We start from the raw sequence: 27153 nt of genomic DNA on the forward strand, positions 1-27153 counted from the left end.
TAACATTGTCAGAATCACAATATTTATTTGTGCTGGAGGAATCCGATGAGCGATAAGGCTTTTTTTTACAGATGTCCAACAGTAACCAAACCCGGAGTCGTGTCCCCCCACCTCTCCTCCTCCTAGCCTTTAATGGCCAAAACAATTACGTGTGAAAATACGCACAAATACCCAGTCACAAATCGTCCTTTTTCATTTCTGAACTCGGTTTCATGTCAGAGATCTAACTTTTTTTTATCCCACGTTGCTCCACAAACTAAGCAAGAGGCCTGTACGTATTAATAATGTACAGCATAATGTTACGCAACCTTCACGCTTGCGTGGGAAACGATGAGCGACTTAACGAGATGCATTGGGGGCGTAAGATTAGCTACGCAATGAGAAGCCAGCGCATGTGAAGTCAGTTGAACACGTGGTAGGAGTCGTGGCAGTGAGCTTTCGCGACCAATGTCATCCACAGTGGAGGCTTTTGGGTTAGATCGCTGACTCGACGGTAAATGTGCGTGTGGGTTTACTCTCCAACACACCGGTGTGCTGAACGAGCCAACGAATTGACACGTTTTGTTGACAGACAAACCTTACTAATCGGCTTCGTCGGCTGGTGGTGGCGGGTTGAACGACACATTTATATTTACGCGATCTAACCCGGAAAAAAAAACCTCTTATGTATATGAAGTTAATTGCCTCCTGCCATTACTTATGGCAATGGCATGGTGTGCACAGAACATTAAGTTAATCACGTACGCCAAATGATTGCATCTCACGCGCGCGTGTATTTGTGACTATTAATTTAGTGCGCTCACAGCGGGGGTGTAAGCAACACGTTGTGTGAAAGCAAATGAGGTCAATGAAGTTACGGCTTCAATTATTAAATTACAAACGCAAGAACCTGCCACTCAGTGAATAATACACGACCGTCCGTTTGTTGGCTGTTGTCCTGAGTCGTGGCATCGCGCCGCGGTGGCTGGGAGATGTTAACTACCTCGCCTGGTACACAGGAGGTCGTGGGTTTCGATCCATATCCCGACTCTTGACGATGCCTGTTGTACATATGGAGCGTTGCGTGTTCTCTGTCGTCTGGGACGCCCATCACTGCTTTAAGTTGAGCGAAGTCTGTGTGTCTACGCCAGACATGGGCAAAGTACGGCCCCCGGGCCGTATACGGCCCGTTGGGCTTTTTAATCCGGCCCGCCGAACTTGTACAAATATTATTACATTAAATTTGACCTTTCTCCTGTAATGCCCCCATTTCCACATTAGATGGCGCACTTTGACCGGGAGGTACGACATGTTTTTGTATTGTTCATGTTCGTGCAATTTTCTTTGGTTCTTTCGGTAAAGTCACGTAGAATGAGAATAAAAGAATAAATTGATAAAATAAAATAACACAATAATATTCTCACGACGTTTCGGCCACAACACAAGCGGCCTTCATCAGGTGAAGGGGACGAGACTGTCTGGAGGACAGTCTCTATTATTGTGTTATTTTATCAATTTATTATTTTATTCTCATTCTACGTGACTTCACCGAAAGAACCAAAGAAGATGAATCCTTGCAGTCACGAAAGCTTTAAATCGAAATTCGTGCAATTTGTTAAATTTCCTTGCAAATAAATGCTTTGCTACCTGTTAAAGGCCAAATTCTTTCATGTAATGATTTTTACATGTCATTCATATTAGTTCACACAAACACTCCATCCGTCTGTTCCTGGCCCGGCCCCTCTGTCAAATTTTAGAACCCATTGTGGCCCGCGAGTCAAAACATTTGCCCGCCCCTGGACTACGCCAACAAACCTCTCCGATTGAAGCGTAAGCTGAACCAAGATCCGATCCAAGATCCGGTCTGGATTTCCCCAGATTCCTGCACATTCTCGCTCTGCTCCACAGTGGAAAGTCTCCTCGCCTTCCCATGTGCCTCTGAGCGGTGCTCTATGCCACGGAAGCCACTCCATCTCTTTCTGGGTGCCCCCTTCTCTCTCCCGCGCTCTCTGCTGGGGACGAACCCTTCCCACAACACCAATGCGTAAACATGAGCATCACTTCCAGTAGCACTGCCTCTCGAAGGCAAAACAAACGAAGACATCAATGAATACGTAACGATGTTTCAGGTCATGGCCCCTCGTTATAGCAGAGGTAGAGACGCCTGAGGGATTAAGTGAATCACAATTGGAGACTGCTATATATACCTCATGGGGAACTCAATGGCAGTGTAAATGATTCATATATAAAGTAGTTCATTTCAAGGCAGTGCTATTTATGAATGCGTTCAGTTTTCTGTTATGTCACTTTCCGACCTGCCCAGACTTGAACATCGTGTGAAAAAAAGATCTTCATAGCTCATCGGATTCCTCCAAGTCCAAAGTAAATATTCCGATTCTGATCTCCGCTCGTGCACCACAACATTGCGTTTATTCACTCATCATACTGTGGCCGTTTTATTTACAAATTACCATACACACACGAGCAGCGCCGTCCATGGGGGAGGGGACGTGGGCAATCTAAACCGGAAGCATTACGTCTGACGCCGTGACGTCGAAAGCGGGGAGAGCCCCCCCCCCCCCGAAACCGCGGGGCCCTGGGCAGTCGCCCCGATTCCCCGTTACCAGGCAAGGCCCCCATTGAGCTATGTAACGGCTCTTTTTTCAGAAGCGACCTGGCTATCACAAACGATGGCTCAATGGAAGTGGATCATCATCGTCATCATCGCGTGCAAATTCAAAGCGGCGGCCGAATACTCTTGAACGCGTGACGTCGATTCTCAATATGTAAGGGGAGAGACACGCAAACCCCAAATATACAGCAGCGACATCATCACCCACGACCTCCTGCATACCAGGCGATGTAGTTAACATCTCCTCACCACCGTGGCCGCGAGTTGCGCTGCAGACGCAGCGGCCACGTGTCGCAGCGAGTCCGCAGAGGGCTGCGACCATTGCAGCACGGAGCGCTCCACTGCTGGGCGGATAACCACGACAGCCGGCAACAGCGGAGGTCAAAAGGTTAAATAAATGCGAAGATTTTCAAAATGCGTTCAGCAAAAAAAAAGAAACGGGTCAATGTGTTTTTAATCCTGCAGGCAAACCTGAGGGGTTGTGGGAATGAATCTGGCACAACGAGCCTCCTCCTCCCCCCCTTCACAGACCACACGCCACGTATTTTTTTAGCACGAAGCATTTCGAGATTAATTTTACGTACGTTTAGCTTCTTTTGCACCGTACGTAGCCAACCGTGCTAATCGGAGGTGCGGGGCTGGAGGGGGTGGTGGTGGTGGTGAACGACAACAAACTAAACGCAGAAATCAGTTCGGAGGTAACTGAAAATAAATTAAAGTCGTGCAAAGCGGGTTTTTTTTGCAAGGCGTTTAACTGCGAGGGCGACTCACAATTTAGCAACGGATCCAAATGTATCCCGTGCCAGTGCAGACACAAGTGTAGTGACAGGTGTCACCCTGTGTCATGACACAATGTGATTGTCTCGAGATGTCATGTGCGTGTGAATTCTGCCCCACCACCACCGTATGGGTTGGCCATTTTTCAGGCACGAATTTAGCCAATTTGTGGGGATCGTAACAAGGTGTGAATCCACAACACGGGTTTTTTTTCGTTAGATCGCGGAAATATAAATGTGTCGTTAAACCCGCCACCACCCGACATAGCCAATGATTAAGGTTTGTCACGTAAACAAGAACGTGCCAATTCGTTACTAGTGCAGCACCTCCGGAGTGTATTGGAGAGCAAATCCACGACATTTACAATCGGAGTAAGGTGTCAATTGATGTTTGTGGATGAAAAAGCGTTAAACGTGGACCGACGAGTATAAATAAATCAGTGCAGTGACGTCGGGCGGAGGAAGAATAAAAAGCAAACCGCATGCTTTGACATTTCACCAGCAGCACCCTCTCCCCTAACGTATTGAAGCCCACGTTAAACATTTAAAGGTAAAATTATCTAAGAAACAGCAGAGGCGTTATACCCTGTAGAATTCATTCCATAAATATAAACATTTTTGTTAAATATATACATACCTATACGTATTTATATATGTATACTGTATATGTACAGAAGACTGAACAAAAGCAACGGGATGAGACAAATTTGTGGGCACGGCCGCGTCCGTGTGGCTATCTCGGACGAGTTCCTTTTGGAACCCACTTCCAGTTCCAATTCTGAAGAAGCGCCGAAGAGGCTCGTGGAGCGAAACGTCGGACAACCAAGCGGCAGCGGCCTCGGCGATGTCGCTCGGAGGGGCAGCAACCATTTCATGTTCTGAGTTCCAGCCTCGTGGGGCGCGCATCGCACCGCTCACGATGGGACTCCATCCGGCTGTTTTGCCGTCAGCGCGCCCTGCACGGGCAAAGCCCTCGTGCTGAGCGCGCGGCGTTCGCACTGCAACGCGTGAGAACGCCGCGTTGCAGTGCGAACGCCGCGTTGCAGTGCGAACGCCGCGTTGCAGTGCGAACGCCGCGAACGCCGCGTTGCAGTGCGAACGCCGCGCTACTTCTACCTTACGTTAGGGAACGCTTTTTGCACGACGCGGAACGCACACACTTTTATAACGCGGAACGCGCAGAGTTGTAACGGGCACCGTTATAACGCGCAGTCGATGACGAACTACTTTCTTGACATGCGCATTTCGAGCGGTACAGTGACGCGGATTGATACAGTAACGCGGCGGCGTACGTGCGTGTGTGCAGCGTCGTAGTCGAACACCGTCGAATATCTCGCCAGACTTTATCGTGACGTCATTTATGGATATCTCGCCAGACTTTATCGTGACGTCATTTATGGATATCTCGCCAGACTTTATCGTGACGTCATTTATGGATATCTCGCCAGACTTTATCGTGACGTCATTTATGGATATCTCGCCAGACTTTATCGTGACGTCATTTATGGATATCTCGCCAGACTTTATCGTGACGTCATTTATGGATATCTCGCCAGACTTTATCGTGACGTCATTTATGGATATCTCGCCAGACTTTATCGTGACGTCATTTATGGATATCTCGCCAGACTTTATCGTGACGTCATTTATGGATATCTCGCCAGACTTTATCGTGACGTCATTTATGGATATCTCGCCAGACTTTATCGTGACGTCATTTATGGATATCTCGCCAGACTTTTATCGTGACGTCATTTATGGATATTTCGCCAGACTTTATCGTGACGTCATTTATGGATATCTCGCCAGGCTTTATCGTGACGTCATTTATGGATATCTCCCCAGACTTCATCGTGACGTTATTTATGGATATCTCGCCAGACTTTATCGTGACGTCATTTATGGATATCTCGCCAGACTTTATCGTGACGTCATTTATGGATATCTCGCCAGACTTTATCGTGACGTCATTTATGGATATCTCGCCAGACTTTATCGTGACGTCATTTATCGATATCTCGCCAGACTTTATCGTGACGTCATTTATGGATATCTCGCCAGGCTTTATCGTGACGTCATTTATGGATATCTCGCCAGGCTTTATCGTGACGTCATTTATGGATATCTCGCCAGACTTTATCGTGACGTCATTTATGGATATCTCGCCAGACTTTATCGTGACGTCATTTATGGATATCTCGCCAGACTTTATCGTGACGTCATTTATGGATATCTCGCCAGACTTTATCGTGACGTCATTTATGGATATCTCGCCAGGCTTTATCGTGACGTCATTTATGGATATCTCGCCAGGCTTTATCGTGACGTCATTTATGGATATCTCGCCAGACTTTATCGTGACGTCATTTATGGATATCTCGCCAGACTTTATCGTGACGTCATTTATGGATATCTCGCCAGACTTTATAGTGACGTCATTTATGGATATCTCGCCAGACTTTATCGTGACGTCATTTATGGATATCTCGCCAGACTTTATCGTGACGTCATTTATGGATATCTCGCCAGACTTTATCGTGACGTCATTTATGGATATCTCGCCAGACTTTATCGTGACGTCATTTATGGATATCTCGCCAGGCTTTATCGTGACGTCATTTATGGATATCTCGCCAGACTTTATCGTGACGTCATTTATGGATATCTCGCCAGACTTTATCGTGACGTCATTTATGGATATCTCGCCAGACTTTATCGTGACGTCATTTATGGATATCTCGCCAGACTTTATCGTGACGTCATTTATGGATATCTCGCCAGACTTTATCGTGACGTCATTTATGGATATCTCGCCAGACTTTATCGTGACGTCATTTATGGATATCTCGCCAGACTTTATCGTGACGTCATTTATGGATATCTCGCCAGACTTTATCGTGACGTTATTTACGGGGAAATTGTTTTCGCTTCTTTCAGGAACGCGTCTCCTGCCGCGTTAAACGAGGGCCCCGCTGTAACCCGCGGTTTCTGCAGCAATGACCCTGCGCGCCTCTGCTGCGCTTCTGCTGCACATTCGACCTTTGACGCCGACACCCGCTCACCCATCCTCAATGCCTCTCCGGTACAATCACGCGAGGACACATTTCCGACTTCCCCGCAAAGTACTAACGCGGGGTTTTGGAGATAATTCATAGCAAAAGCAAAGTTCCGGGGAGACGGGACGAAAGTCTTGCCGTGACGCACGCAAAACTAAAATGCTAATTTTAAAAATTTAATTTAAAAAATTTAATGTCAAAAGGGCGGCGTGTGTCCGATAACTTTTCACGTTTGCAAAGGATCCTCCGTCGAAAAGAAAAATCTATCTCGGAGCACGGTCGTGCGACGTTTACATCCGTTTGAAAGTGCGACGTGTAACACTGTACGGCATTCTGCAGCCTATTTATTATACGTTGAACTTCTTTCGCACCGTACGTAGCCAGCCGTGCTGATCGGAGGTGCGAGAGCGTGGATCTGGGAACACCCGCCCCCTACTGGAGATCTGTGAGAAAGAGCTTCATAGCTCTTCGGATTTCTCCAGGATGACTACAGATTATGACTTCGTCTGCCTGACTTCCGTGGTTCGCAGCTCCAAATGGAGCGATCGTCCTTAAATGTTCCCACTGCCGCAACCACGGAGATAAGAGAGACGGAGACACAGGCGCAGAGACACGCACAGAGATAACAACAACCGCCATTCGCCACTAAGTGGTGGTGACGTCACCACGACGCTTGTGCCAGGCTAGGTGCACGTTGAGGCCACGTGAGTGTCGAATGCCCGCTGGCAGGAGGTCACGGGACAGACCCAGGTGCCACGGGTCAACTGAGATGACTGGCCAATGCACCACCTGTGCCCCCTACTGTGCCAACCTGTGCTTTAGCCACCCGGCGCTCCGCTCGTTATGAGCGTCGCTTCTTCCCCCTCCGTTGAGGGCGACTGCCTCCAACTGCCCAGTAGCATCCTTCACGAGCCTCCTCCACAGAGGCCGATCTTGACACCGCTGGTACCAGTCATCGGCAATTCCACTCAGCTCCACATCCTCCTGTACCACATCACTCCATCTCTTCTCTGGCCCGTGCCACGCCCGTTTAGCCCCCTCGATCTGGCCGAACAAAAGCTGTTTGGGCATGCGGTGGCTGGGCATGCGGGCTACATGACCAAACCAACACAGCCTTGCCTGCCGGAAGAGCTCCCCGATGGGACCTTGTCCACATCTTTCAAGGCTAAGTGAGCTCCTCACACAATCCAGCCTGGTTAAACCCAGGATGGATCGTAAGCAGGCCAGCCTAAATGTTTCTAACCGGCGAAAATGTTTCATTAGGGGGGTCCACGTTTCGCAAGCGTAGAGAAGGGAGGGAATGACCGTGGCCGAGAACACCTGAAGCTTAGTGCGGAGCGACAAACCAGGTAGCTTCCACACAGCGTTACGCAACCAATGAAAAGATATTGCCGCTCAACTGATTAGGAGCGAGACAGAGACACCACACACAGAGAAATCACACACACAGAGACACCACGCGCAGACAGATACATGCGCAGACAGAGACACGCACAGACAGAGGCGCACAGACGCACCACACGCACAGAGACACACGAACGCATCGGCTAAGAGGCAGATTTGGCAAAGAAGTAACTCGGGGTACCGGCTCCACCGCTGCCGTGGCAGGCGACCGACGCGAGAGGCATCCCAACGCACGGCTCATCGAGCTGCACGACAGCCAAACAAGGGGCAGGCCGCCGCCATTCCGCTGGGCGCTGCGGGATCATCCGCAGGGAGGAATTCCGCGGAGGGAGATCCTTGACGTAAAATATTCAGAGCCGCCGACCTCCTTCTGGGCTCGCAGTGCGGGAAGAGTCTCTGCCAGAAGGAGCGCCCCCATCCCCCTCCTGTAAGAGGGTGTTTTTGGCCTACTCTTCCACACCGGCCGGACCTGGGCCTTCCGATCGACCGCGGCGGAACCCATTGAACGCTGCCGGATGGACAGACGCTGCGGTGGTGATGAGGATTTAGGAAAGGCACTGAGCCTCACTGGTGTCAACGTGGCCACAGCGGTGCGACGGTCAGCAGCGACGGTCAGCAGCGTCCTGGACTTGCAATCCAGAGGTCTCTGGTTCACTTTCATCTTCTGGGTCGTGGCAGTTACAACAGCGGTGCCACATTTCTTAAATCCTCACCACCACCACCAGTCTTCCCATAAAACGCACTCACTGATTTTCCCCTCCTTACCCCAACTCCCCTTCCCCATCACCAACTCCATCCCTCTTCCCAACGTCCCTACCCATCTATCACACTCACTCATCATCATCAACCACTCACTGTCGCGTTCATCGTCGTTTGTGTCACTGTCACTTTCATCAAGCTACTCACCATCCTTCAACGCGTCAACTCATCACACTATTCCCGCACACCTCCGATTAGCGCGGTTGCCTACGTACGGTGCGAAAGAAGTTCAACACACATACCGCACACGCATTCGACTGTACACATTTCTAATTCCCTCTTAAGCACCTTGCACAAGGCGCTACATAAATATAAAATAAGATTCTGGGCGGGGGTTTCCTTTGGAGCGACACGGAGCGCCTGTCCTTTTACCCACCCTCTCCCCCCACTTCTGCTTTGCAACTGGCTCTGAGCGCGAGCCTTTTATTCTTGAGTCTCGCCGGAGGCTGCAGGGAACGGTAGCCACTCCGGGGGGGTGGAGATCGCGACGCTCGCCTTGGCGGGCGTTAGGTCCTTTTTATTACTTTGCCCGGAGAGTTCCGCGTAAAACCGCCGCCCGCAGCCGCTCTCCTCGCCCCGTGCGGGAAGGGCGAAGCTGGGGAGGAAAGGGAGCAGGGTGAGGGACAAGAGCGAAACAATGTTCACGTGGCGCCGGGCGAACGTTTGCCAGACTTTTCGATTGAAATCTTTCGTGACTGCAAGAATAAGTTTGCCAGACGTTAGAGGGTTGCCACCACGAAGAGCTCCCCGCGGGACGCTTGCAACGTCACGCCTACTCTTCCTTCCGTACGAGGCCACTTTTACCCGTCGCAATAACTCACCGGCCGTACCGGGGCTTAGACGCAGCCTGCACACCAACCGATACGGGCACAGTCCCACTTTTGTCAATCTATTGCTGGATGAGAGCCTCCACACACAGCCGGGGTCGTCTGACCGTACTTCACCGTGCCGGTCAACGTAGAACGTTGGGAGCATAGTACAGTACAGCTTCAATGTCCTCTGTTGGGCAACAAGATTAGAAACCGACCGTATCTCTGATGTATTATGGAACAGATTGGAACCAGGCTAGCCTCGCTGTCACGAGAAGGAGTTTAAACCCTCACGGATTACCATCCTGCGGTAAAGCAGAGCACGTAAGTGGTAGAGGGCCCGGCAGCGGTGGCACATCCAACGGCGTTGCTGTCCCATGCACAGGCCACCCGAGATCGACTCCTGGCCACGGCTAACATCAGCGGCAACGGGTGTCCTGAGAACGCCGGCTTTGCCAACGCGCACGGACCAGCGTGGCGAAGTACGGACAAAGATCCCCCGTGATCGACGGGGAGGGCTTCCGTCCCCTGGGTGGAGTGAGAGTGGCTGGAGTTTATTTTACGCTTTAACTTATTTTAGTGGCACACGCTCCACGGGTGACCCTGGCGGAATAGAGCAGCGAGATTTTGCCGTGTGAGCTGAGGCGAGATGTTATCTCCCTCGCCTCGTATGCAGGAGGTCGTGGGTTCGATCCCGACCCGACGATGCCTGTTGCTGTATATTTGGAGGTTGCGTGTCTCTCTCTCCCCGTGGTCGCGTGGATTTGTATCCGGGTCCTCCGGTTTTCCCCTCCGCATTTAGATTCAACATCACGTGTTTGGAGTATTTACAGATTGAAAACTCATTTCTTTAGAACTGCTTGTTGTTGTGTTTAGTTTGTTGCCCTTCCCCAGCACCTTTCATTTGCAGGGTTGGCTACGTAAGGTGCAAAAGAAGTTCAACATACACACATACAACATACGACCCAAAACGCGAATATCGCATTGGCAGTTACGTTTAAATAAAAAAAGATTTTGTTTGTTTGTTTTAGAAACCCGCACCGCGCGCGCTCACTCGCTCGCTCGGCCGTTCGACGCGCAGCCTGCCGCCCGCAGACTACCTGTGGCCTCGCACGTCCCGGCGGGCGGGCGGCAGGATGGGAGGGAAGGGTGCGGGGTGGTTGCAGGCGTAGGCCGGAGCAGCCCCGCGCGTCACCCCGGCAGGCACACCTTCCCGGCGAACAGCAGGCCCACGATGGTGAAGAAGATGGAGACGATGAAGAGCACGTAGGAAGAGCCCACCTGGGCGTTGTTGGGAAGCTTGTAGGGCTGGCCTCCGACCTCCTCCACGTAGAAGCCCACGGGGAAGATGAGGGCCGCAATGCAGAAGAGGACCACTGCGGAGGAAACTAAAACTGGGGAAAAAAACTAGCAACAATTTGTTTTTATTTAACGGGCAAGGCCCCACTCCCGAGCTAGAGAGCTCTTTTTTTCTCAGAAGCAACCTGGCTATCACAAATGATAAACCCAACCAAGTGGCTTACCATCATCACGTGCAAATTTATTCGTAGGCAAATACTCAAAACGCACTTTGATGTCGATTCTAAACGTGGAGGGGGAAAACCGGACCACGGGGGAGAACAAATATACAGCAGCATCAGCAGGCGCCAGGGTCGGGATCGAACCCACGACCTCCTGTATACTAGGCGAGGCAGTTAACATCTCCTAGCCACCGTGGCGCTCCCAAAACGACGCGGTGGCAAGAGAGAGCATCGCGCGCTTGACCTCTCCCAGCCTCTCTCCTCCGGGAGATGATTTTATCATCGCGCTCGGCGTACGCGCTAGTAGAGCGAAAGCTCCGTTTATCCCGACACTTTACCATCCGGAATGCTCCGTTACAACCACCGGCATCTGTCGTCGGCGGCAACAGAAATATTCCCTCGCGTCGTTCCGGAAAAATATTCTGAGAGCCACCCGGCATCTTGCCGTGTGCGTGCGCTTCTCGTAGCTCCGTTGTTGTTGTTGTTGTTGTTGTCGTTGTTGTTGTCGGTGTTGCTGTTTACGGGGGCTTCAGAATGCTGCTGAGTAATGGCGCTAGTGGCAGACTGTATGTATATTACTGTACTGCTGTGTACTGCAGTACAGTAACCGGCCCCTCACTTCTTCTCTACAATCCACATAGAATTCTCTAAACTGACTGGTGAGTACCGCTATAAAAGAGTATGTTATTTCTTGGTGTAGGTGAGGGAGTGATGATTGCGTTCAGACGGGACTCTTGGTTTGCACGCCGAAGCACTAATTTTGATCGCGGCCGTTTTAAGAAAGATTTATTGCCGATAGCGCGCCGGTAAATTGTCCCGAAGCCAGCAAAGCTCTCGCGGAGAGACAACGCAAGAGCTGCTTAACCCCCACGGGAAACTAAACTGAAACTCGAACTTATATTTTTTATCAGGTAAAGCCCACTGAGAGCTTGCTATACAGCTCTTTTTCAGAAGCGACCTCGCCGTCACAAACGATAGCCCAACCAAGTGGCTCGTCATCATCCGCGCGGGAATTTATGGCAGCCAAGTGCTCTGAAATGCGCGACGTTGAATCTAAACGTGGAGGGGAGAAAAGAAAACGAGGACCTGGAGAAAAGTCCACGCCACGGCAGCGTAGTGGTCAGCACTAAGACCCACGCGAAAAGGATACCCAAATGTGTGCGATGCCGTGTAAGGAATTGGTGCACAAGCATGACTAAAACACTCAATGGCCCTTGAGGCGGCAGAAGGGCTTTTGCCCAAAAGACGTTACCTCTTATATTATACTAACTTTTCCTCTTGAGGTAGGGCAGCGTAATTCAAATGTTCAAAAAGCATGTTGCGATGTTTTTTTTTCAAAGGCGGCTTGAGCCATATTGCCATTCCCATCGAAGGAAATTAAATTTAATTTTTTTTCCCGAACCGTAAATTTGTTTGCGTCCCACTCACAGCTCCCTCTCTCTCATCTCTCCCCTCGGAGGCGCGCTCAATCGGTGACACACAAGCAGCCCGGCAAAATGCTTTCCCCTAAAGGGACCGATCGTCTTACGCCTCCGGCACAAGACAGGCCGAGCCGCATCGACCACGTGACCCCGTGCCACAAGACGCGACGCACGAGGAGTTGCCTTCCGTGGCGCTCAAGGAGCGCGCGAAAGCCTCCAGGGAGTAAAAGCGACGCACGGGAGCAAGCGCCGCGGCCAATCCGGGCGCTCAAGCGCTCCCCGTCGTCCTACAAGAACGGGGGCAGGAGGTCGTGGGTTCGATCCCGACGCTGACGACGCCTGCTGCTGTATATTTGTAGTTTGCGTGTCTTTTCTCTCTCTCCCCGTGGTCGCGTGGATTTTTATCCGGGTACTCGGCTGTTTTTTTCCCTCCAGATTTAGAATCGACGTGCGTTTTAGAGTATTTGGCTGCTGTAAATTACCGCGTGATAAGCCGCTTTGTTGGCCAGGTCGCTTCTGATAAATAACTATACAGCTCACTGGGGCCGTACCTGGTAACATAACAATTGTAAATCAATTAAAACAGACCCGGGAAGGAGCAGCACACGTATAGAGATGACGAATCTCAATGGGCCCTCTTATCTGTTAAAATAAAGGACGATGACCGACCTACACTGATTGAGGTTACACCCTGATTAAGGGAATTCAATTGGCTGGGTGACCGTCCCCCTCCAGTCATCGCCGCAACCGCGGTCGAGAGACAGCTCCACAGCTCTGTAACCAGCAGCCGAATCCTCTCCCTAACCCCTCCCTGACGCAGGCAGCCACAGAAGTTGGGAGCGATCTCTCGTGTCAGCGGGGAGGCAATCCGGAGCCAGGCTCCAGGGAGCGATCCCCTTTCACTGTTTTTTTTTGTTTAGGCTTCTGCATCAATCCACAAGCAACAACCTCCGCTTGCAAAACATTCCGTTAAAAATACATTTGGGTCGGCCTTTCCATCGCGGTTATTCGCTGCTAACCCCCCCCCCAATACCACAAATTAAGCGAACAAGACGGGGAAGTGAGCTCCATTTTCACACTCGCTTTGCCCAAAACGCTCCTTACAGCACCGCGGTAAGTTTGTGCGCAATGTTGCGATTTGCGTTGGACAGGGCCCCATAGCACTCATGGGTTCCTCTTGCCAGAAACACCTGAAGACTCGGCAACATCTGTTTTACAAGGCTGACCCTGCTGATGACAACTTCCATGGTAAGGCAAACTGGACTCCCATGGTAAACTGGTCTCCCATCCATAATATTATTGATGATATTGCCGACCCCTGGGGTGGGGGGGGGGGGAGAGAACCGCGACCGCTGGCGCCCGGCGGCGCAGCCGACTCACTGGCGGCGAAGGCGATCCACCGGGCGTGCACCAAGAGGTCGCGGCGCCAGCGTGACAGCAGCAGCAGGGCACAGGCGGCCGTGAGCAGCGCCACGCCGCACACCATCATCAGCAGCGCCAGCAGCCACTCGGCGGGCAGCCGGGGCGGCGTGCACGCTCGCTCGCGCCCGCGGATCGTCTGGCACTGGCGCGCCAGCCCGATGGTGAAGGCGTCTGCGGCGGAGGAGGAGGAGGGGGGGGGCAACGGAGCGAAGTTGGTACCAGCCGTGCACGCAGCGCAGCACGAGGCCTTGCCTGCTCGCGACGGTTTTGGAACGTCTCCGTCCAGCAGTGGAGAGATTGCGGCTCGCGTTGGAGCAAGCGCAACGCTAAACTGTGCGCCGTCGCCTGTCCCTTCCCATCGGCTTGTTAGCGACGTTGGGAGCCGAACAAAGGTCCGCAGTGGTTCTCCGTCTCGTTCTTTCGCCAGTATCACCGCTTCACTCAGTCTCTCTCCGTATTCTACAAGAACCTCTACTGCTGCGTCCATCTTCGAGGATTTGTTTTAAAAAAATGCATAAACCATCACTGCACAATGTCCGGTCATCCTCGCAGCAGCAGCAGCAGCAGCGGCCTTTGGCTCACCGTCGAACAAAGACGGTCACCATGTCGCACGCTGCTGCTGCTGCTGCTTCGGATGCGCTTCTGCGGCTGTCTGGAACGCTCTTCCTTCCGATATCTGGAAGCCACTGGAGCTATGAACTTTGAAATATAAACTGAAAACTAATTTCTTTCGAAATGCTTTTCGTCTTTAGTTTGTTGCCCTTCCCCCGCACCCCCCGATTAGCACGGTGGGCTATGTACGGTGCGAAAGAAGTTCAACATAGTCACCTGTACATACATATCCACTAATCAAGATCCTGTCCTGACTCATTCGCGCAAAACCGTATGAAGCTGTTGTATAGCTACGCTTTGTTTAGAAAATCTGTCAAGTTGAACCACATGTCTGTCATGACAAAATAAGCTGCGTGGACAGATGAGGAAGAGTAGCATTGACACGTGATCCGGAGCAGATTTCCCCAACCTTTATTTCACGATACGAAAACATGGAGAACATTAGACACAGCTGAGTTTTGACATTTTATCCCAGCCATCCGTAACTATTTTGTAATGTCAAAGATTTATCATGCGTGAAAGTCACAATGCCGATTGTCACCCGCTATCGATCTACATTAAAAGCAGGAACCACGGAAAAGGGCACAGCTTGAGAGAGCTGCATTACCATCGCCACGATAGATTGGGAAAAAAAAACCCAGCTGGATCTTTTGAAAATGCTGCAGTGTCCATTACACTCACCATCGTCAAATAACGGGAAATCCATTTTAAGGACAGGCGTACCGCAGAGAATTTATCTGATGGTATTTATTAAATCGCGGTGAGACCTAATCCTCGTGCGCTGCACGAACACCGCCGGAAAGAGAAAGAAAAAAACGAATTGCGAAATTCAAACTGGGCGATGAAGCGAGGCGGCTGGCTTGCACTGTACGGTGCTGCTACGCGGAGTGAAACATAATAATAATCACTGTCACACGTTCAACGTAACAAGACGTACCACGCGCTATCAATTCATTCGAACAAAAACTTCCGCAAATTCAATCGGATGCCAGCCCTGCTTATAAATTGACTCGGCAGGTTCAGTGAATCAGGTGATCAATCGTGGGTCTGTTACTATTCTCAGGCCCGGCCACAGCTGTGTTCAAGACGCATCGCCGTATCCCCACAAATAAATCAGAAACGTGCCGCATCATCCAGGGGCGCGCTGTTCGAGCATTTCCCCTCTCCCGTGATCGTTGTGCCACCGCTAAGATCTGGGCTGGGTTACTCGCGTGTGCAGGGGGTGCCATGGTGGCTAGGAGATGTTAACTACCTCGTCTGGTATACATGAGGTCGTGGGTTTGATTACGACCCTGATGCCTGTTATATATTTGGAGTTTGCGTGTCTCTCTCCCCATGGCCGCGTGGATTTTTTTTCTCCGGGTCCCCCGGTCCTTTCCCTCCACATTTAGAATCAACGTGCATTTGAAGTATTTTCTGCTACAAATTTCCACGTGATGATGAGCCGCTTCGTTGAGCTATCATTTGGGATAGCTCGGTCGCTTCTGCAAAAGAGATTAGTGCGGTCTTACCTGGTAAAATGCAAATAATTTAGAGTTTAGTTTCTTAGTATTTTCCACCGTCACCGTGCATTGCTGACGCTGTGATTTTAACCGAAGGCTGCGGGAAATCCCAGCGGTGCTCACAAGTCAAATATCGCGCAGGATTCTCCTGAAAAATGCAAAAAAATACACACACTCCGGCTAAATCATTTACCACGGCCGAAGGATGGGTGGTTAAATTTTAATGACTCGAACGGCCCCGCATACGCCACCTGCTCAGGAATTTCATTCTCGTGGCACGCGACCTCCTTTAACCCTTCACGTTCAAACCCATGCCCCCCCTCCCGCTGGCACGGGCAGCGATGAATCTCTCCCGCCTTCGCGCTCCGAGGGAGCAGATAACGTGAAATGCATCGCGCGAAATCGAAATGCGTACGTTCGGCAGACATCGCCACAATTCGTTGATTTTTTTTGCGTGCTTCTCGTTTTCTTTGTTAACGCCGCGATAAAAGTGGAGAGGCCGTAATTGGCAAGGGCTGCGATTGCAAAGAGAGCTGCCTGAAGCGATTCTCAGATAGGCCACCGCAGCGGCGGTAAATTCCAGACCTCTGTGGTTGACACTGGAAATTTAATTTGCATTGTTTGAGGTTAGTCAGTCTATGAATCCGATTTTTGGCTCGCCACGATGTTGGAAGGGATATTACAAAATTTAAAAAAAATGCAAGGAAAATATATAAATTGTCATATAAATCTCCACATTACGGATTGGGTACGAGGGTTTGTTTTTATTCAATTTGCGTTCAGCGGCGATTTAACACTCCTGAAATATTATTTGCACGAATATTAACAATGCCATCGTTAACACTGAACTAAATGACACTTTTTATTTGACCAGGTAAGGCCCACTGAGCTATGTAAAGCGGGATATCGATGTACCACGAGCCGTGAGCATTTTTAGCAGCCAAATTACTGTAAACGTGTGATGTTGATTCTAAACATGGAGGGAAAAACCGGAGGATCCGGAAAAAAATCCACCCGACCACAGGGAGCGGGACACGCAAACTCCAAATATACAGCAGCAGCAGGCGTCAGGGTCAGGCTCGAACCCAAGACCTCCTGCATACCATGCGAGACAGTTAACATCTCGCCACCGCGGTTGAACCCACTGGGCTGCAAGGGGTTGCCAGGATTCCGGAAGACAGGAGGGGAGAGGATCGCAAAATGTCAGCATCCATGTGTGGGGACCTTTTCTGAGTGGGGTCCCCTCACATGCACGGATTTTCTACAGGAACCCAGAGGTTGCCCACCGCCCAGCCAAACATTCCAATTGTTAGAGAGGCTTTTGTGGACGAACAACATTATTATTTATGCGGAACAAAAGTTAAATAAATACACAGCTATTCCTTGTTGACCTGCAGATAAGTGGCTTTCATCTCTAATTATTATTAAGAAGTGAAATTATTGGCCCACTTTGTGGGAGGCAAAGGTAGCCAATGAATGCCAAATGGCTTGTTACTTTGATTTCCTGACCTAATTAACCAGAACGTGATTACGTAATCTTATTCAACGGACTAACACTAATCAGCTTTGGCTGGCACCACTCTTGATTCCAACACCAGGCTGGCAGCGTGCTGCGGTGGAATTCGAACGTAGTATTTGTTCTCACGTCAACAATGCTATCTTTAAGATCCGGGACTTAACTTACAGATGTTGTAATTTTGTAACGCCCAAGCTTATGCACGTAACACGAGGCTAACCAAGTATGCTATAGAGAGTAGTACAACTAAACATAATAATCAGAGTTTACAGCGCTTTGTCTTTTCACTGCTGGATTAAGCCCCCCCCCCCCCCATGCCGTATCAGTCATGGGAGTTGTTTGACCATACTTCACCGCGCTGGTCGGTGTGGATTAGTCGAGGGCTGAACAGGAGCGGCTCAGATATAAACTATTAAAACTATTTTTTTATTTTACCAGGTAAGGTCCACCACTATGTAGCTCTTTTTGAGAAGCCCCCTGACCACAAATGACAGCTCAACAAAGTGGCTTATCATCACGTGGAAATGTAAGGCAGCCAAATACTCTAAACGCGTGACTGTGATTCTAAATGTGGAAGTAAAAAAACGGGAGGACCTGGAGAAAAATCCACACGACTCCGTGGAGGACGAAACACGCAAACTCCAAACAAACAGCGGCAGGCGTCAGGGTTGGGATGGAACCCACGACCTCCTGAATACCTGGCGAGGGAGATGGGAACCTCACGCATGATGTAAGCCGTGGCTGGGAATCAAACTCCAGTTGACAGTACCGTACAGTACACCATCCACTGCGCCCGTACTCCAGCCCATTCCGGCCACGTACGGCGCGAAGGAAGTTCAATGTTCACACCTAGAGCGGGGGTTCTACAACCACAGAGGTCTCAGCTGATCACATTGGGCGTTGTGCTCCGATGGGCCAATTGTTCCACTCCACAAATCCGATGGGCCAATTGTTCCACTCCACAAATCCGCCACCGTTGAACGATACAAACATTTTGCTTGAAGGGCTGGAAAAGTTACGGCGATTCACAAGCGCGCCAACCGGCAGGTTGCGTGCGGTGGGGGTAGCGTGTGGGCACTCCCACCTGCACGGGGTGAGAGGAGGGGGCTCCCTGCGAGTGTCGCGGGTGGGGGCTCGTCCGCCAGCGGTAGAGCGAGTTTACGAAATTTCGGCCTTTACCATTGGACACCTTCACCTATGGTCACGAGCTTTGGGTAATGAGCGGAAGGATGAGATCGCGGGTACGAGGGGCCGAGATGAGGTTTCTCCGCAGGGTTGCCGGGCTCACTCTCCGTGATCGGGCGAGGAGCTCGGTAATCCGGGAGAGCCTCAGAGTCGAGCCGCTGCTCCTTCGGATCGAGAGGAGCCAAGTTGAGGTGGTTCGGGCACCTGGTAAGGATGCCCCCCGGTAGACTCCCCCTGGAACTCTACTGGGCATTAGCAGCAGCAGCAGCAGCGTCCCACTGGGCCAAGACCCCGGGGCCGGCCCAGGACACGCTACTGGCAGGACGATGTCGCTCGGCTGGCCTGGGAACGCCTGGGAATTCCCCCCAGGCAGAGCTAGAGTCTGTGTATAGTGGTGTATAGTGGTGTATAGTGTAGTGTATAGTAGTGTATAGTGTAGTGTATAGTAGTGTATAGTGTAGTGTATAGTGTAGTGTATAGTGTAGTAGTGTATAGTGTAGTAGTGTATAGTGTAGTGTATAGTGTAGTGTATAGTAGTGTATAGTGTAGTGTATAGTGTAGTGTATAGTGTGGTAGTGTAGTGTATAGTAGTGTATAGTGTAGAGTATAGTGTAGTGTATAGTGAAGTGTATAGTGTGGTAGTGTGTAGTGTATAGTGTAGCAGTGCTGGAGTCTGTCGCCAGGGAGAGGGAGGTGTGGACCGCCACTACTCAACACGCTGCCGCCGCGACCCTCACCAGGACAAGGGGACTGAGAAACGAACGAACCTTTGGACACCGGAGAAAATGCTGGACGTCTGTGGAAAAGAGCTTCGTAGCTCATCAGATTCCTCTGGGGATCAATAACGACAATTGAATCCGACTTTTAGGAGAGCAATAAAAAAAATGTTCACGATCCTAAACCCCACCCCGACATCCCCCCGCCCCCGAAGGAATCTATCGCCCGTCACGTATAACGCACGAGCGCAGCAACTTATTATAAAATATATATATTCTTCTCTTAAAGTATCATTTAAAACAAAACAAAAAAACTGATTTATTTTGGAGATTACTTGCAAATGCAAAAACAAGTCCGCGATGACAGACACATCGAGGGTAAAGCGGACGTCACGATACCTTCTCCCACTCTCTCCCAGCGCTTTATTTATTTACGCTTCGACTGGCAAGTGGGACGCTGCGCATCCCGGCGTAAAAACATCCTCCTTGATTCCGTGTCAACAGCGGCCCCTGCGACGCCTCGATGCCCAACATTTATTTCCCGCATAGCTCCAAGGAGTCACTTATCTGGCCCTCCTACAGGCAGGGGGCGGCCACGCCGAATGACACCGGCCCCACGCCTCTCTCGTCTCCCGAGGCAGCTCGCTGGAGCTGACACGGTCACGTGAAGTACGTACGTGCGTATGTCATGCATGTTGAACTTCTTTCGCACCGTGTGTAGCCAACCGTGCTAATCGGAGGTGCCGGGGGGAGGACAACAAACTAAACACAAAAAGCTCCAGCGGCCTCCAAGAGCGTTCCAGACGGCCGCAGAAGCGCATCCGAAAGCGCCGTGCGACGTGGTGACCGTCTTTGTTTCGACGGGCAGCCAAAAGCCGCCGCCGCTGCTGCTGCTGCAGGGATGAGCGGGAGAGTTCGCGTGATGATGGTTCTGCTCCTTGACGAGATCGGCAGCGAGGTATTGCGATGGCTCATTCGTGGCGAGCACTTTGTATGTGACGAGCCTGAAATGGCCAATACGCAGACGCGTCGTCTGTACGTGCTCACCGGACACCCCCGCCCCTATTTTACCGTCTCTCATTTGTCAAAGAGATGTCTAAATTTAACCCCCATAAATGATCCCCGTACCACCGGTTGCACGCCGTGTCCAATTAGTGTGTAGGCGTCATGCACGCGCGCGCCAAAATGTGAAGCGCGATGGGAAGGATTTTTTAAAAATGTATTTTAATACATTTACGTAGGGAGGGGAAGCGTTCCTGAAAGGTGCCACGAGGAATACCGAGAAGACGTAAATCGAAGCGGTTTGCGGGGTAGGTGGCGGAGGAGGTGGCGACGGATACCGAGAAAGGACGGACGACGCTGTCAGCGGCGTGAGTGTGTGGGGGTCGAGGCGACGCAAATCATCGCGTAGTGGTGTTAATAATAAAGTGACGGACTTTCTATTCCTGAATTTGCAAAGACAAATTGTGAGCATATCAATACTCTTTTGTTTTATATATACTTCTGACCCATGGTTGAAAGCGTTCACGCGTCGGCTCCGTGTGTCCGCGTGTAATCGTCAGCGCGGCAAAGTCTCGTAACGTTGAACCCAGGACGATGGCAACTTAAGTGGCGAAACGTTGTGCCGCTGTTACTGATGCACGAGATTGAACACCTGGCCAAATTGTCCTATGGGTTCCGAAACCACTTTTCAGACCGAAAAAACCAAGGTAAAATGAAATCACAAATATGCAACAAAAATGCATTCACCCAGACAACTGCTGCAATTAAATACTCCCGAAAAAACGCAAGGTAACGGTTGGAAACTACAAGTGACGCACGGTGAAGCTTTTGCGAGAGCAGCCGTATTTGTTGCATAAACAGCCTGAATAGAACGCACGACTGTGGGGGTACTGAGGCTCAATTATAACGCAGGTGACTGCCAAACACATAACAAATTGGCCAACTGTGATACTTACCAAGACATTTTTCAGCAGCAGCAGCAGCTGGCAACGTTTCAGTGAGCTGACGATCCAATTCTCGGCAAAGCGGAAATACCTCCCGGCGTTCTCGTATGACATTAAGGCAGAGCTTCAATGACATAAAAATCTTGCCCTCGAATGCAGTGCCGGCAATGCGGCATTCATATCGCGGGGAAACCCAGAGACTCTGCTCTCATTGTCTATTCCATTTCAGATTTATATAGCAACGCATCAATGCGGCTCTCCGTGACGGCAAGCCCCCCGTCTCGTTAATGTAACAAGCGCAGGAGTCAAGGTGTTCTTGTGGGAAAATTGCGGCTTTCCTTTCATCAAGCCCCATGTGAGACGAAGCCAATTTAAACCGTGCTTTTGTACAAATCTGCGACCCCGCTTTCGAAATTAGCATTTTCTTTGAAAGCGCACACGTCAAGGATGCTGTCGGAGTGTGAAGCCGCCGCCCCCAGGGTTGGACAGAATGGGTTCTCAGCGATACGGCTCTTTTTCAGAAGCGACCCTGACCATCACAAATGATAGCTCAACGAAGTGGCTGATCTTCATCACGTGGAAATTTATAGCGGCAGCCAAACACTCGAAACGCATGTTTCTAAATGTGGAGGTAAAAACCCGGAGAAGAATCCACGTGGCCACGGGGGGAGAGACACTCAAGCTCCAAATATACAGCAGCAGGCGTTCAGGTTCGGGATCGAACCCACGACCTCCTGTATAAGAGGCGAGGTAGTGAACATCTCCTAGCCACCGTGGCACCGTTAACAAGTCATGCACGCAGGATGCGTTGTGCGAAGTCATTGTGGGAGGATGGATCCTACGGTCACAATTGCACCGTAAGTTGTCGAGGTATCACAACCGCTCATTTATTATTACCATGACGCAAGCTGCTACCAACGAATATGCATAATTAAAGACGTAGTATATATGATGTTACATTATATAATATCTATTCATCTTTATAAAGGGCACACTTTCGTACAAGCATACTCAGTATGCTTAAGTATTAATAGTCCAAATGATACACAGAGGGCCTGGCTTTGGGAGAACAGTATTAGACAATCATATACATACCCCTCAACCCACATGGTTTACCCCGTATTCTTGTACAGGGCAATTGAGTTTTCAGGTCCATACGGCCTACACCCGTTTCAATACGGGCAACAACAAAAAACACTTAGTCTTTTTGTGTTTCTCCCTTCTGATGGGACTTTGTAGGATGAACGTTGAGATTTATAAGGTGCACGGGGTGACCAATAAGGTCTAAATTGGTCTGTAATAAGGTAATGGTTTGACAGGTATTGCCTGTGTAGTGACGTAAATGAAGTCACTATGGCGTTCAGCACCAGCTACTGTCAAAGTGAAACTGTGCGTCTTGAGCTTCTCTCTGGCACCAGAGTAGGTATGGCATGGAAGCGGGCCCTAGGGGGCATGGTTCTGGTGGCAGTCAGAGAGAGGGCAGTTGAGGACGTGACAGTCTGGGTGAACCCGAGAGGGCACGTGACCTGGACAGGGTAGCGAGGGAGCCCAAAGGGAGGCTTGAGGGACACGTGATGCTCGGTCGAGAGGCTTCTGGTGAGATCCAGAAGGGGGCGTGGCCGAGGGCAGAGCGAGGCCACGCTCGGGAGCATAAAAGGGAGGTCCCGAGAACAATCGCGGCTGTCTGCTGAAATGGAACCCGTCGGTGCTACGTCTCTTCGATCCTCGGTCTTTGGTCGTCACGCTCGGCATCGTGGGCCAGGCAGTGTGTTAGCTTACTGACCCGGTTATGTTGTTACCCCGATGTGGTGTAGTTAACTGTGATCGCTGTAACGTTTAAGTTGTAGCCCTGTTGGGGCCGTGAAATAAACGTGTTGCCTCCAAGTTCAAGTGTGTGCCTCCGTGGAACCCACTACACATGAATATTCAATCAACTAAATGACATCAGTCATGCATACCATACTCTTATTAAATATAATGTTGTATTTATAATCGGGTAACAGCCCAATAAAAGATGGTGTTTAATTTATGTGTAAACATTTAATGAACACGTCTGTTAGTCCTTTTTCCAACAAAGGGATGTCCACAGAGCGTCCGGTCCACGAGTTTGCAGTCCTTTCTGTCCTGCTGGTCTGACTGCTGGGCTAAATGAACCTTGCGGCGGTACCCCGGGGTACCATAGTTTCCCGGCTCTCGCATAATGTCCGTGATGCAGTCATTTTTAGTCCGTTGATGGTCAACTCATCTCGACGAGCTGTACACCACGATGATGCACCACCACTACGGTGCGTACCCAGAGCGTTCAGGGTTTCGGCACAATCGCCCTCGCTGCGTTTCGACATCGCGGAGTGGCACCGATTCCTGATTGGTTGGTACCCCAGTAGCGGAGTGAAGTACACCCCTAGAAAAAATAGTGTCCCAGAATAACACATTTAATTGACCCGGCCAGTTTGTATTATTTGGTACCCCGGGGATCTGCCGTAAGGATCAAATGCACGGTGTGCATATAACATTCACTCGTTCTAAGATCATATGTTCACGATGAGATGTGCTCCCAATCTTTCCACCAAATGGGCTACCCGTTTGTGAACTTGCCGATGATCAATCTGATAGAACGGGACATGCCGTGTGCCTTTCACAACGGAGACCTTGGACAAGAATACAATCCAAGAGGGCGCACCGTGCGTGTGCGTGCACAGCAGTTGTACACGGCGTGTGTGCAATACATAATTAATTGTCTTTTTCCAGGAATGCGACAGTGTCAGGGCATTTAAATCGGGTGGGTCCTGCTGCATTTCTTGTACTTTGCACTATCATCGTGCTTTTGTAAGGTTTGTTGTTGTAACGTTCTTACACGCCCCCCTCCTGAACATCTATGAAAAAGAGCTTTATAGCTCATCGGATTCCTCCCGCAGTATAAATACATATTCTGATTCTGCATTCGGATGTCTCACCAACTCCTCTGAGCAGTGCTCTGCCTGTTCAATAAACCAGAGTGGCCCAAGTCAGCCAGCGCACATACGACGAGGTCCACACAGATGGAGAAGCACTCACCCCCACGCGCTGCCCCCGCCATCTCCTCGCTACCGCGCAGCTCGGCGCCTTTGCGGATTTTACGGCACATGCTGACGATGACAATAATCTCAAAGTGTTTCCGCCAAAGTTGCTGGATTCATCTCCGGCTGTACATTATTAAACATTCTGTGCGTAAAAAAAATATTCTGTCTATAACTTATCACTCTGTTGTTGTCGCTTTCTGACCAGCCGCCTACTGGACATTTGTGAAAAAGAGCTTCATAGCTCATCGGATTTCTCCAGGATAAACATTGTGATTATAAACAAGGAATTAAAAAACATGTAATCGGTATCCCTAGATTTATTGGTGGGAGCTCTTTCAATTCACAAATCCTACTAGCTTTAATGTGACGGAAAATATATTGACCAGAAATAACGAGTATGTAGGGAGAGAAATGTGAAGATAGAGAGAAATAAATCGAGAAATAGAGTAAGATGAGAGAGATGCAAACATTATGAAGAGGCACAATCATATCAGTTTTCATGAGAGTCATCTGTTAGAATTTGAAACGGAGATAATATTTTTGTATTCTCACGAATGATAGATCCCCTTGAGCTTGGTTTGTTTGCTAATGAATGCGTGTCATCGCCACTGACACCAAAGAGAAAGATTCCCCGTACAGCCTTCACAGACTATTGGGGCAAGTGCTGTTAGCGAGTAGCATCTATGAAGGCCGGTACGGCACACGAGGCGGTGGGTGGCCAGCACCACGCCCGGCCGCCTTTGTCTCTCCAGTGGCGATGTTTTAGCCAAATCGCACCGGGGTACTCGTTTGAGGTCGAGTCGAGCTGGGCGAGGGAGGTCCACCACCCACCGCTGACACCCACATCGCAGCCAACCCACACGGCTTACCCCGTATTCTTGTAGGGGAAACTAAGTTTTCAGATCCATACGGCGTGCGGCCGTTTCAATACAGGCATGGAAATAATAATTTCAGTAACATTATCTCGTATATTTGTTTACATTTCTCCATTGCGATGGGATGAACGTTGAGATTTACAAGGGGCACGCGGGTGAACAATAAGGTCCGAGTCGGTCTGTAATGAGGCAGGGGGCGACTGACGAGGGGTTGACGGCGATGCACCCACCTCACCTGGGGTGCTGCCCGTGTTGATCCAGTCGGGGTTGACGAGGCTCACGACGGCGAAGACATCAGCGGCGACGAAGAGACAGCCCGCCACGGCCGTCAGTTTATCCATGGGCGGAGAGCCGAGGCCGCCACGGCGCTCATCCCCCCGCGAGAACCCGCCGAAGGCCCCATGCGCGGCGACCCTCGCGGCCGCGCCGATGCTTCCTCCTCCTCCTGCTGCAGCTTCCTCCTGCTGCTTCCTCCTCCTCCTGCTGCTTCCTCCTCCTGCTTCCTCCTCCTGCTTCCTCCTGCTGCTGCTTCCTCCTCCTGCTTCCTCCTCCTCCTGCTTCCTCCTGCTGCTTCCTCCTCCTCCTGCTTCCTCCTGCTGCTGCTTCCTCCTCCTGCTTCCTCCTCCTGCTTCCTCCTGCTGCTGCTTCCTCCTCCTGCTTCCTCCTCCTCCTGCTTCCTCCTGCTGCTTCCTCCTCCTCCTGCTTCCTCCTCCTGCTTCCTCCTGCTGCTGCTTCCTCCTGCTGCTGCTTCCTCCTGCTGCTGCTTCCTCCTGCTGCTGCTTCCTCCTCCTCCTGCTTCCTCCTGCTGCTTCCTCCTGCTTCCTCCTCCTCCTGCTTCCTCCTGCTTCCTCCTCCTCCTGCTTCCTCCTCCTGCTTCCTCCTCCTCCTGCTTCCTCCTCCTGCTGCTTCCTCCTGCTGCTGCTTCCTCCTTCTCCTCCTGCTTCCTCCTCCTGCTGCTGCTTCCTCCTCCTGCTTCCTCCTCCTGCTTCCTCCTCCTCCTGCTGCTTCCTCCTCCTTCTGCTTCCTCCTTCTCCTGCTTCCTCTTTCTCCTGCTACTTCCTCCTGCTGCTTCCTCCTCCTCCTGCCGCTGCTTCCTCCTCCTCCTTATTGCTATCTCCTTGCTGATATCTCCTTGCTGATATCTTCTTCCTCTCTCCTGCTTTCGACGTCTGTCGGTCGGTCAGCCCAGATTCTTCAGCGGCCCACGGCAGCAGCAGCAGCAGGAGGAGGAAGAAGGAGGAAGGAGGAGAAGCAAGGAGGAGGAGGAAGGAGGAGGAAGGGGGAGGAGGATTCTGGCAGAAGCAACCTCAACCCCCTCAGGCACCCCCGGGGTAGCGGGCAGGCGATATCCTGGGTCTGTGTGTGTCTGTGTGTGTCTGTGTCTGTATGTGTGTGTGTCTGTGTGTGTCTGTGTGTATCTGTTTGTGTCTGTGTGTGTCTGTATGTGTCTGTGTGTGGTGGGTTTGTTCGGTGGTGGTTGTTGGTGGTTGTGAAGAGGGGGTGGGTGGTGGTGATGGTGGTGATGAACAAGGACAACAACTATTCCCCCGTGCAGGCTCTAGACAGTGCTGGGGGCGAGCGCCACCTACGAAGGCCGGAACAATACACGACGGGGTGGGTGGCCAGCACCACGCCCGGCCGCCTTTGTCTCCCCTAGTGGTGGACACACACAGACAGACGTCTCAGGCTGGCTTCACCCACTTCTCTACAGCGCAACGTCATCCAAATACCGGGAGCCTCCCCGATACATCACCAGACCTAAGTCTCCCCAGCTCCACAACACCCCGGCCTGCATCACATCACGGTGGGACGGCGTCCCGCAGTGATGGCTGCTGTCTCGCCGCGTCTCCCTCTCTCACACCCCTTGCTCCTCAGACGTCTGGGATGCCCGGGCGGTGGTGGTGGTGATGATGATGATGCGAGGCGGGGGAGGGAGGAGGAGGACGCGGGCTGGGGGGGGGTCA

The 27153-nt window shown here is 51.0% G+C and overlaps 1 protein-coding gene across 1 annotated transcript; it reads right to left on the reverse strand.

The window, feature by feature from the left end:
* Positions 1 to 26241, reverse strand: LOC116946117 (uncharacterized protein C16orf52 homolog B-like). The gene is made up of 4 exons (XM_032960992.2): positions 25425 to 26241; positions 13737 to 13949; positions 10516 to 10791; positions 1 to 9201 (listed from the first exon to the last, which is right to left on the reverse strand). The coding sequence occupies exons 1-3, from the start codon at positions 25528 to 25530 to the stop codon at positions 10607 to 10609; spliced, it is 504 nt and encodes a 167-aa protein (XP_032816883.1). The 5' UTR covers positions 25531 to 26241; the 3' UTR covers positions 1 to 9201; positions 10516 to 10606.
* Between the last annotated feature and the right edge of the window lie 912 nt (positions 26242 to 27153).

Source organism: Petromyzon marinus, chromosome 26, assembly GCF_048934315.1.
Source record: "Petromyzon marinus isolate PM22_M1 ecotype Great Lakes invasive population chromosome 26, UKy_Petmar_22M1.pri1.0, whole genome shotgun sequence".
In the NCBI taxonomy this organism is placed as follows: domain Eukaryota; kingdom Metazoa; phylum Chordata; class Hyperoartia; order Petromyzontiformes; family Petromyzontidae; genus Petromyzon; species Petromyzon marinus.